General features: G+C 38.7%; 1 protein-coding gene across 4 annotated transcripts in view; it reads left to right on the forward strand.

Moving 5' to 3' along the window:
• Positions 1 to 12,966, forward strand: part of LOC115381725 (discs large homolog 1-like protein) — a 114,830-nt gene that overhangs the window by 27,064 nt on the left and 74,800 nt on the right. Inside the window, exons 5-6 of one of the 4 annotated variants that reach the window (XM_030083304.1) lie at positions 2,668 to 3,117; positions 7,507 to 7,629. The exons of the other annotated variants lie outside the window; for them this stretch is intronic. Coding sequence (XP_029939164.1) covers positions 2,668 to 3,117; positions 7,507 to 7,629 — 573 coding nt within the window. The remainder of the gene's footprint in view (positions 1 to 2,667; positions 3,118 to 7,506; positions 7,630 to 12,966) is intronic. 4 annotated transcript variants of the gene reach the window in all.

The raw sequence follows: 12,966 nt of genomic DNA on the forward strand, positions 1-12,966 counted from the left end.
GACAGCAGTGTGAGCCAGGGTCTCTGTAGGATCTCTTCAGGGTCTTAGTGCCTGGCTGATCAACCGCTGCTTCCAAGATGATTTTCAGGCATTTGTGACTAATTGGCTCAAAAACAGTGAATGAAATGATTATGGCAAGAGGCGGAAAGAAAATGTAATGTGCTGAAGGTCATTACTTGGGGGTCTCATCAGTCCATTTTTTCAGAGCGGCATTTACCCTCAGTCTCAGCCTAAATGAGGTTAAAGCATGCCGCCATGCAAGCGGGGTGAACGCACACACGCAGCCACGTCTGTTTGAATTCACAGGATTCACTTGGTACTGCCCACTGCTCGCTTGAAAACACAGTGTTTAGAATAGACTTAGCATCTTGTTGCTGACCAGCTGGACAGTCAGCTACAGGTTAACACAGTGCAGTGAGAGTGCTGTGATGTTTTCATGAATCCTGGCTGTCATGGAGTGGTTGCTAAAGTGTGTGCTTCAGTAAATACATACCAGCTTTCATCCTGAAACATTTGCTATGCGATGACATTGGTGGGGTTTTTTTTCCCCCAACATCCACAAAACTACACTAAATCCCCCTCTTGGGAGAGAAAGTTTAATTAACGCCAGTGGCTTTGTAATTACTGATGCAGAGACGCAGAGGGAGCTGTGTGATAAAACACACACTCACACTCACACTTGTATTTGTAGTTTACTGGGACAACTGAGTATTGACTTACTGCATTATGTGTAACCTAAGGCTATTTTTTTAATCTATTTACTACTAAATGGTAATTTATGGGAACCAATTCTGTTATCACTTTGACCATTTTGCAATTCATTTTTAAAGTATATCTTTTTCTATTACATCAATAAACAGACAGACAGGTTGGGGAAATCTGCAGCTCTCTGCTGGCTATGCAAAGAAATAACAGGTCAAAAGGTCAAATGTTATAGTAATGGGACAGTCGTGTGACTGTCTGGCTCTCTGCAGGGGAGTTGAATCTATCGTATGCTTTGGGCTGTATTTGTCTGATAGCAGTGTTAGTTAAGCTTGCTTATTGTATCCTCAACTCTTTGTATATTGACCCAACACACTTTTATGACTTTTGAAAATGCAACTGTGCATTACAGTAATATCTCTTTTTTCTAACTCTTCGCTCTAAGAGTGCAAACCAGAGAGCTGTGTATTAAAATTTAAATACACAGTTTAGTTTTTATTCATGAATCCACTCAATATCACATCCTTTACTTATATATTTATGCATGCTATTCACATAATTCTCTCGTATATAATGAGATGTTTTTTTTTCTTGTTTTCCTCTTTAAATATAATGTAATGTTCATGCATCAAAATACAGCAGAAGATACACTGAACATATCAACAAATAAAACACGAAGACCACTTCATGTAAAATATGTAATTGTGATTTATGACAAACAGGAAAACAGCACAAAGTTTTTTAATATTCTTTTTATTTTTTAAATGCACGTTGAATAGAATACTTTTCTCTTACAAAGCAATCATAGTTAAATGCACTAAAAAAATAAATGAATATTGTCGAGTTAGTAAAATGGAAAATCTAATCACCAAATACTCCCTCGTTATAATGAATTAGTGATAGATAGGATCTTTTCCTGCTTTTAGACATCAAACTACATAATTTATAATGTGTGGTCATGTAGGCTTGTATTGTCAGATGACTGTGGTGTTTCAGATGGAATATCTGTCTGTTGTTGATGTGCAGGTGGACAATGAGGTGCATCTTGTTTTCTTTTCTTTTTTTGGGGGGGATGGGTGCTTGATGTGCTGTATTAGCTGAAATTACGTTGTTACCACAGTAATGATAAGATCAGAAAATCCACGTTTCATTTGTCTCGAAGCTTGAAAACTAATTTACTTGCCTTTATCAATACGTCTTTTGAAGTGAACTGAATGAACATGTGTTAATTGAGGAAACAGGGTTTCACCTGGAGCCTTATATCCAGGATGAACATTGTCTGTCTTTATGCCATCTGCTGCTGTGGTGCCATGCAGCCACATCATGGATTCAAAACCAGGTCTGACATGTCTTTTCCATCATCTATTCTCTGTCCTCATACAAGCAGGGCGAGTGAGAGGAAAGAGTGAGACTTTTTCAGGAGTGAGAGTTGTGGATGTGTAACAGAAGGAGGCACGATGAAAGTACTGTAAATAAACGAGGAGGAGAGAGAAGCTGTCGTTTCCTGACTCAGGCCTGTCTCCCGCTCACTGTCCATCTTCAGTCTTGCATCTTATTTTGCCTGAAAACTTCAGTTGCAAGTGTTGCGTTTGTTTGTGTGTTCCTGCTATGCATTCATGAATGTCAAATACAGAAAACAATTACTTCATGCTGAGTGCACACCTGAACCAGCTCATGTGCTTACACACACACACACACACACACACACACACACACACACTTGTTAATCTGTGTGTTATTGCTGTTTTTGGCTTTAATGCTTTCTTTCTTTCCAGCTTTACTAAATCTTTTCTGTCTGTTTTAAAACTAATATTTCTTTTTGTCTTTCTTTTTTCTTCTCGCTCCCTGTCTACCTTTTGCACCTCATCCTCCCAAATGTCATTTTTTTTCCCCCTTTCTTGTCTGTACTTTATCCTTCCTCCCTGATATCTCCTCCACTCCCTGCCTCCAAACTTTTCATCGTAGAAGTATCGGTATCAAGAAGAGGAAGGGGCGTCACCGGGCGCCCCGAAACTCCATCAGCACCCTTGCCATCAACACCCGATGGGAATAACCAGAGAGCTGAGGGATGGAGGGTCACTGGGGAGGGATGGAGGGACTTTGGGGAGAGATGGAGGGACACTGGGGAGGGATGGAGGGACCTGGAGCAGAGATGGTGGGACACTGGGGAGGGAGGGAGGGACCTGGAGCAGAGATGGTGGGACACTGGGGAGGGAGGGAGGGACCTGGAGACGAGATGGAGGAGGCTCAGGGACGATGGAGCGGTTAAGAGTACGGTCGCTGGGGCGAGATGGATCTCTCGGGCGACACTGTGACCTGCGTGGGGCAGAGCTGGTTCAGGTGGCGGAGCGGCAGCTGTCTCAGATTCAACACGTTCACGGATATGTCACTCACACCCACATCACGCCTGCTCAGGTAACTAAACTCTGACTGTCTGCGTCTGTAACTTTAACCTTGCATCACAATCTCAAACAGCATAAACACTGACTGACAGCGTCTGTCTGTTGAGTGCCACATCTGCTCGAAAACCTGGTCTACCTGTCTCTCTCTGTGTGCGAGGGAGTCACACATGGCTCTCTCTTACATCACGTTTCCCGAGGATGTTACCAAAAAAAGGCACGTAAAAGTGATGTTGCAGCCAGGTATTGTCCCTCAGGGACTGTCCCACAAAACTATAATTTGATTGTTATATATTCAGTCTCTTCTGAATTCATATGTTTTTAGGTGTATTCACAAACAATTGAACACACAGTGCCAGTCAACTGTAAATAAATCAACTCAGTTTTTCTACCTTTCTAGCAAAATATGTATATTGAATATGACTATTTGTCACAAAAGGACCAAAACTCGAGAAATTTTTTGATGATTGGAATTGTTTCTACTTTAAGGCAAATGCAGTTATTTAAACAATTAGGGCAAAAGTCATTTTCAAGTAATATCTGATATCAAATATTGTAGTGGTAAGCAGAAGGACAGTAACTTCTGTGACATATTGTTTATTCTCAAAGGTCTTTAAAATGATGGTACTTTCTAAGTCTGCCTTGGAACCAACTCTTGAAGATAAGTTATTACTCAAATTTTTTTTTGTGGACATTTTATTACCAAGTCTTATTGAGCTAATGACTGTATTTGAACTCCCACCAAAAGTGTATTATTGTATATCAGTTTTTTTGTCACTTTCTGAATGAAACATAATTGTTGACATTGTGGATAAAAACAAAGAACAAGTTACTTTGTTGATTGATGATTCTCATTCAAACATGGATGACAGACTGAGCTTCACACAATGAGCCAACAAAAGCTCTGAAGTTGTGCTTCACATTACTGACGTAAACAGTTTGTTTTTCTCAGAGATAAACCAACAATGTTTGACAAAACTTGACTAAATCTGCTGAAACATCAGCTTGCTGAATTTCTGTCATGAGCGGATGGTGTGTTACTGCAACTTATACAGCAAAGAAGCCTCATTAAAGATGATTTTTGTAAAATATGCGCAGGAATGAACATTTGAATCAAACTCTAGCAAAGACAATGTTTCCTCAACTGAAACTCCACCAAATTACAGCAATTAGTTGCAGTGAACAATTTTCCAATCCTCTTCAAGAGCATATGGCAATTTTAAATTAAATGATTTGCGGCATGCATCGAGTTAATTTTAGTTGCATTGAGGTATAATACCTTCAGCCTAGATGATTTTACACTGGTCAAGTTTATGCAGACAGTGATCATTTTACACTGACTTCAGAAGTAGTCAGTCATCTTCAGAAGTACTTGAAAGTCAAGGATACTGGCCTAAATTTCCTTCCCTGCATGTAGATTTTCTTAGCACCAGGAGAGTACTTTTGCAGAACCGTGCATGCAGGGGATTCAGTGGAATGCTTGTCCCATTTTTTAGTAATGAGCCTTTTCTATCTTCATTCTGCACTCAGTCTGTGTCTGTCTCTCTTTGTTTCCCTTCCTTTTGCCTCCCTATCGCTCACACACACACATGTACAGACACAACCAGATACGCACACGCTCAGGCTCATGAATGCACAGCGTAGCCTGGTAATCTTTTTATTTTGGTTGATTGGGTCGTATCTGCAGATTAGCGCTTACATCAGTCTACTCACACAGCTCCGACTGCACATACGCTCATGTCTTCTCTCTAACGCAGAGCCACTTCATTACGCCCTGCAAGGTGTATATAAATCTGTGCTCAATTATTCTTTGCTCTTTATGATCATGGTTCTTCAATTCCAGGTCAAACTGGTGTCTAGTGTTTTGTGAGTGTAGTGTATTGCAAATAGTTTTAATGTTTGCTTAAATGACATGTGAATGTGATGCTTAAAAATAGCAATATACTCCTGAACACATTACAGGGCCGACTAGTAAACAAACTTAAATATCGATTGACAAGATCCATTTTCAGAAGCTTAGTTTTTTTGTTTGTTTTTTTTTTTGCTAATCTCCTCCTTTTTACTATTTTGTGTTTTCATAATGCCGCCTGTTTTCAAGTGCTAGTTCACATTTCATTTCTTTACTCTCCTCTACTTACATTGTATATTTTTCTTTACATTATTCCTGTCGTACCCACCAGTTTATGTTGTCTGCCACAGTGTGTGTAATACTATGTGAAGCTGAGTTGTGGAGTGTGTGTCTGTGTGTGACACAAGTCTTCATGAACTGCCACATTTGGCCCTGTTGTCTGTTCCCACAAGTTAAAGCCATTGTCCTGGGAAAGCTCTGGAGAAAAGCTTGTCATGTCTGCAACATGTTACAGCAAAAGTTGATTTATAGCTCCACCTTGTGGCTGCAAATCAACCCTGGTTGTCAGTTTTTTTGAATGTACCACTTTGCTGTAAATAGATATGGAAAATCACATAATTCAAGTATTTCAAAATATTTGTGTTTGTCCATTTGTGGATTTCTGCAAAGCAACAATGCTGCACATAAATAGACGTATTTTGTTTGCAAATGCAAGTAAAATATATGATTTTTTTTGTGCAGTTCTTATCAAATGCTATTTTAACTTACATTTGTATACCCACGCATGATTACCCCCCCATATAATTCTTTTTTCTCATACTTGGTTCGAAGACGTTGTCGCAGTGGCCTGTTTATCACAGTCTTTGAATAGATTGGCATCATTATCAGCATTGCTCTGTGTTCCAGCAGGTTTTTGACCTGCCTGTTGTTATGTGGAATCTGGATGTATAATCTCCTGTGTATGTCTGCACCTTGTGTGCGTGGGTGTATTTGGGTATTTGGTTTATTTCGAGAACTCCTCCTTCCCAAATGTTGTATGTTTATGTGAAAGTGTGTGTCACCACAGGTGCTGGCTCTGGCTTGTTTTTGCATGACAGATGGACCTGCCATCTTGTTCTCTCCATGTACATGTTCCCATCTCTCTTTCTTTTGCCACAACTCCATTGCCTCTTTTTTCTTTTGTTTTCCTTTCTTGCACATGCACACCAGTCTACCCCCATGTGAACTCCATTTTCCTTCTATCGCTCATGTCGATTAGTTATTTGGCTCAAGATATATTTGTGCATCTATTTTCCTAACAAAAATAATTGGGTTAATATATTTAGACTTATCTTCATGTTGCTGTTCCTCAGGTTGCTTTGATATGTTTTAACAAGTATTTCAAGGAATTAGCCTTGTTGCAATTAAATATTATTTGCGTCAGTGTTTGTTTTAACACAGTCTTCATTTTTATTATTCACATAAGATTTTTGAAGCTCAAATACAGTAGCCAGAAATATAAAGCTAATTCCAGGAGTCCCAGGATTTTGAAATCTACAATTTTGGGAGTTTTATTCAGATAACCATTGTGAGAACTCAAAAACCGTAATGATTAAAAAAAGTAGTGACATTTAGCCACAGTTTTTGAGACACATTAAAGAAAGAAATCCTGTTGAGCTGAGTTTGAACACAGATCCATGTTCAATCATCTAAACACAAACCTGTTTAAATTCAATGAACTTGTTGGAACTTTCGGCGAAAGTAACAAATTACAAACATGCACCTTACTGTGGATCATTTGTATTGTAGGAATACTGTCACTTTTTTTAGCTCTGTTATTTATTTATTTGATCACAATTCATAGTAATAACTTTTGACACTCTCCAAATCATAAGTGGCGGCTGAGCGCTGCCAACATTGGATTCATGTTCAAATGTTTTGATGCACATTTGTTAAAACAAATGTTTTCATTTACCATTTTTACAGAGAAATCCCCTATTGGATATCTATATTTCTTTTCAAATGTTACTACAGAAAGCCAGTAGAAATGGCTTTTCTGACAAGTTGTTACTAAAAACAACATTTTGAGATAAACTGACTTACATATCTGCTATTGTCAATAAAATTATTTGCAGATAAAAAGTAAAGCATACTTTTATGAAGATTATGATATATTGCTTATTTACAGGAATATTGTTGATTTTAACTATTACAGCACAGTACCATTTGAGAAAAACATCAGTCGTGTAGTACTCTTTTGTATGTTCTGTCCACCACTGATCAGATCGGTGCTTAAAGAAAATTCCTAATGTAACATTATCACATTTCTTTAGTTCTCTGTCATCATATGAAGCATTAAAGATGAAACATTGGTCCGTCTTGTAGCTTTAAAGAAACTTTTTGTTGATACTATTCAGTGTCGATGTCCAGTCTTGTGTGTGTGTGTGTGTGTGTGTGTGTGTGTGTGTGTGTGTGTGTGTGTGTGTGTGTGTGTGTGTGTGTGTGTGTGTGTGTGTGTGTGTGAGAGAGAGAGAGAGAGAGGGAGAGACCATGTTGAGCTCTGTCTGTGTATTGTAGGTAGAATCACCTGATGTTCCCTATGATGACGAGGCGTGGCCTCATCCAGAGGGCGAGAGGTTGAACGAAGTCCCAGCCCCACCTTTCTCTTCCCTCTATTCTCAAAGCCACTCATATTACCAGGTAAACTCACTTCTTAGCCCACGGCATGCGTCTGAACCCTAATTTCTCGTATCGTAAATTCAGATTGTGTGAGCATGCTTCATTTTTATGTCTTTTAGCTTTTGGTGAAGCACATCTGCATGCCGTCCGTGTTTGTTGCAAATTATTGAAGCACACTTTTAAAATGTCCCATGCAACATTTTACCCGTTGTAGGAATGCTAAAAAGACAACCTTAATAGGACACTCAAACTCTGCTAAAGCGCCAGAGGTCTCAGTGGCAGATGGCAGAGGGACTGAAAAGTAAAGTCAAGATGACTTCAGACGTGTTAATATTTTTAGAAAAAAAGATTACACACCTGGAGGGGAGGCAGAAGGGAGTGACAGGACAAATTTAATACCCACTTTAGTGGATAGCATGGCCTACTTGAGAGTGAGAAAAGTCCAATGCCACATGCAGTTTGCCCTTTACTTTTGCAAACTATATATTATGAAATCATTTATTCCATTGTGTTTTGTTCTATTTGGTGATATGTAAATCCTGTAAGTGAGCAAGTAAATAACACAAATCACCTCCAGTGTTGTGTTTTGTCTTCTTTCCAGTTTTGTATCTCTGAACCAAGCTTCTGCTGAGCATGCGAGTGCTGTGATTTTGAACATGTGACTTATTTTTTCATTACGCAAATTAATTTTGTGTGGGCAATCAAACCATTTTAATCTCTGGAAAGGCTTTAGAATTCATGAGGTATCACAGTCTACTGCACGTCACTGTCACCTCACAGCCAGAGTATCCTTGACTCCTGGATTGGGTGCCTTTTTGTGTGGAGTTTAAGTGGTTTATTGAAATTAAATGTACATGTTGGCTTGAGTGACAGACTGTTCTATTGTCCCTTGATGCATAAGCGAATAGCCCGGATGTACTCAGACTTTCTGCCAATGTCAGCTGGGATTGGCTCCAGCCTCCTCCTGTGACCACAGGTTTGATGAAGCAGGTGAAGAAGATGGAAGGATGAATAACAATACACTCTAAAGATCTTTCATCTTCTCTTATCTTGATTTTCTTTTAAATTTTCAGCATTTTGTTTGACAGGTTTTTTTTTTAATCTTTTACAGAGTGGGTGTTAATTCCTATAGAGCAAAGAGAGAGAAGTCTACAGTTACGCCCACCGATTTTACTTGCAGTTACAGTTTGTAGCCTGCAGAAGGCAGCAGAGGCCAAAGTACTGATGTCAGTGCATCTGAAGCTTTAACTGAAACTAATTCATCAAGGAAATGCTTCATTCTAATGACTCAACACTTAAACCTCAGGAATGTGTGAACTGATTGCCATCAGTGGTGTTGAAGCCGTTTCAGTGTTTGGAGTCGCCTACAGATGACCGCCACAGTGGCTTAAATAACTCAGTAGGAAAATGTATATGTGCTACAGAGTCTGACCGGCGTGGACCAGGAAGGTCATTCGCTCTCACTCTGTAGCACGCAAACTGTAAGACACACATAGTCCACTCAGAGACCTTAGTGGTTCTCAGTCATTAAGCTAATGCAGATAATTAGGAAGGAAGTAAAGACAAAGATGTGCAGGCAGAAGCAAGAGACAGAATAGAGAATTACAGGCAGACAAAGACAGCGCAGATTTGTTGCTGGATGTTAATCAGCCCGTCATTCGGCTAATCCACTCCTACTCAAACTATGTCCCTTTTTTTTCCTCCCTCTGATGCAGTCATAAAACTCAAGAGTGACTCAGACGTCTTCACTAAATGTGGTCTATTCTTAAGGAGTTTTTTTTATCTGTGTGATCAGGACAATACTGCGTTTTTCCGCATCTGCTTGAACCTGATATACAAAAAGAGAACATGAAAAATGTTGTAATGTTTAACATGAACCTACTTGAGCCCACTTTGCACTTGATTACATTTTAAACTCTGATGTACTTCATACTCAGTGAAATACATAGCGAGGTAATTTGACTTTATACTTGTATATAATGTGCAAAAAATATTTATACAAACAAATGATTACTTTTGGTGCTAATATGTTTATAGTTATTTACACAGAGCTAATTCTTTTCCATCTGCTTCAGCAAAGATTTGCTGAGACAGATTTGCCTAATATTGTCTGCAGTTACAGTTTGAAATAAATTCATGTTTGGTTCATCTAATTATTCTGAATGAACTCTGAGAAATGGACTTCATTTAAAATATTTTATTGGTACATCTTTTCAAGTTCTCCCCTATTTTTATGCAAATTGTAATATGGATTTAACAATATTATGCAAGTCATTTATTTAACTGATGGATCAGGGAAATACTTTCTCTGCATATAGCATATCTTCTTCATATTCAGCCTTACATATTCACATGCTAGGAGCAGTGGGCTACCACATTGCAGGGTCTGGCGAGCTTTTGGTGGTCAAACTCCACGTTGTTGTGGTATTCAAACCTGCAAATTTAGGATTGACATTGTACATCCTTGAGCCTAGTGGAAACAGGCACATTTTGCTTTTAAGTTGTCATTATTTACTTTAATCAATACATGGGCAATTATATATATATATATATATATATATATATATATATATATATATATATATATATATATGTATGTGTATTGACCGCATGCAATGGCAGCTCTGTCTCCATTTGTGCATGTGTTTGTGTGTGTCAATATTGTGGGGATGGTTGAATGAATCTGACCGATTATATAAAGTGCTTTAAAGTGCTAAAGTCAGTCTGATATTTCAGGGGCGTCATTAGCTGTTATTTAGAATTGTATGTGCACCAGCTCTTCACTTTCTTTTGCACTGAGGGGTTTTTTTATATCCACCATCTCCCGTGCTAAAAGTCTGAATCATTATTTCATAAATGCTCCTTTGTAGTCACCACCTTTGTCTATCTGTCACTTGCTACTGAGCTGTCAGTGTACTTTACTGTACTCAGCTTTTAAAGCCTCCTCAAAGAACACGGCTACCTGCTGTGTCTGAAAATGATACTGTGAGGGTGAACAAAAACAATTTTAGACTATAAAACAAAACAAAACAAAGAAATGGTAAAAAGGTTATGAGGGAAAAATTTAGCATGTGGCCAGTCACAGTTTGACCAGTTCTATTAGCATTATTACTCAGAGCCATTAGATGAGCTGTCATTGTTATATTGATTTAACCCACTTTGAATCACAATGTGAAACAACAAACTGTGCCGCATTGCCAAGAAGAATAGTCAATCCGCCGTGCTTCACAATCCGTAACTTCTAAATCTCTTTGTCTGCTCGTTTGGATTCTTCTTGTGCTTGAATGTGTGCTTTGCTTGCTCCACAGTGTTTTATGTCTGATATTCCACATGGCTAGTGTTTACCAGGGGAGCTTGACAAAGCTCTGCAAGATGGTCTTTACCAGAATCTGAAAGGGATCTAATGGAAGTGCTGGGGAGGAGCCAAAAGGGTTAGGAACTGCTGGAATAGACCACAGTATAGATCTTCCTGGCGTCTGGTTTATAGTGCTTCTAACTGCACAAGGGTCCCTTTATGGCTGTAGACAGTATAAAAAGCTAATATTTATTACAGTTTATGAAGCGTCATGTTATAGGTTAGGCGATTCAATGTGACAAAACATGACACAAAAATCATAGGTACTGCCACCTACGTTCCTGAAGTATGCATTTGCATGTCATAATTATGCAAAATCAGATCATTATTGCAAGTTCAGGCTGGATTTCACATTAACTACAAGTTCATGGTCGAACACACAGAACAGCGCTGTTGCTGGCTCACTGTGCTCACTGGGTCAGACTGTCTATAGCCTGCTGAGCTGAGACATAGAAGAGGCTGTGGGTCAGTCCATCTTGGGCCCAACGCCAGAGCCTAACACGCAGAAAATAATTTGTTAAAAAAGTAAACACGGCATTTGTATGCTTGGCTATCTATCACTAGACTGGCCTACCTGTAGAGGATAGAAGGGCAAAGTTGGCTCACTCAGCAGTTGGACATTAAACATGCATGATGTGTGCTTTTATTTAATTGGTTCTGAAATATTAATAGACTTGGCATTCACTCACTGACATTTGACTGGAGAGAGAGGCAGGGTAGGAAAAAGTGAAAGAGAGAGAGAGAGAGAGACACACACACACACACACACACACACACACACACACACACACACACACACACACACACACACACACACAAACATAAGAGTTGTGATAGGGCCAGTGGACCACTGAATTGTTGCTGTGTCAGCTAACATGCCTGCGTATTGTACTTTTTGTTATGGTGCCTAGTTGCTGACAGGTTGGTTATTGAATGTGGATGCTAGATGCTAATGAGGTAATTCCAGTTGCAGTATGTGTGTGGTGTGATGCTAGTGTAACGATTACCTGAGTTTTCACTGCAGGCTTTATGATTGATGCATTGTTCTATTGTTTCTGGTTGTGGGCAGTAACAAAAAGCTCAGGTTGCATGAGTGTTGTGTTCAGTGCTAACTTTTTCACAGGGAGACCGCTTGCTTCAAGACTGAAGTGAGGGCTAAATTATCCTATGCCTTTAGTTTTACTGCCTATTTTGTTATGTTTTTACTTTTGCAAATTAAGGATGCTTCTCTTTCAACTCAGGTTGTGTTGAATCTTGCGTTTATTTGCTTTGTGCTTTCACTATAATTGTGAGCATATTACAAACTTGACCAGGTGGTCACATTGTCAAAAAAGGTTTGTTCTCAAGGTGCTTCCACTAGTTTAGAGCACACAATTACTTAAACATTGTGGAACAGTCGAAAAATGCAAAAAAAGGAAAAGTCAAAAGAAAATCTACTGTCTTTTGACATTAAACTAACATTTCACTGCAAAATATAAAAATATTGATAAATCTATTCTTCTTGCTCATCATTTCAGCTCTTCTTGGAAAATGCTAACACTAGCAAAGTGGGTCCAAATCAAAACTTCACTTTTAGGTGAGTGGAACATAGTAAGTAATGTTGTAAATAAAGTGAAGTGAAATCGAGTCCAGAGTGGAAGATTGACTGAATAATAAATCAAAGACCATAAAGCAAATGACTGCCATGGATAAAAATCAAATGTGATGCAGCAAAATATAAAGATTTTGAGTTATCTGCATTACACTTCAAAATTTTTGAACATCTTGGATTCTTGCATTTTTAAAACACACATTATTTTGATGTATTTTGATGTATGAGATTTTTCTGAATGTTTACTCTATAGGCCCAAGCCAAGTGAAATGTAAGGATGAAAGACAACAAGGAATTGTGTTTTTCATGCATGATGACAAACATAAAATTGTGCAGAGCTGACAAGAAAATGAGGCTTGAGGCTAAAATATGCTTCCTTTGTGCAGTTTCTACATGCGTTACAATCACCCAT

The sequence above is a fragment of the Salarias fasciatus genome, chromosome 23, assembly GCF_902148845.1.
Source record: "Salarias fasciatus chromosome 23, fSalaFa1.1, whole genome shotgun sequence".
NCBI classification, from domain to species: Eukaryota; Metazoa; Chordata; class Actinopteri; order Blenniiformes; family Blenniidae; genus Salarias; species Salarias fasciatus.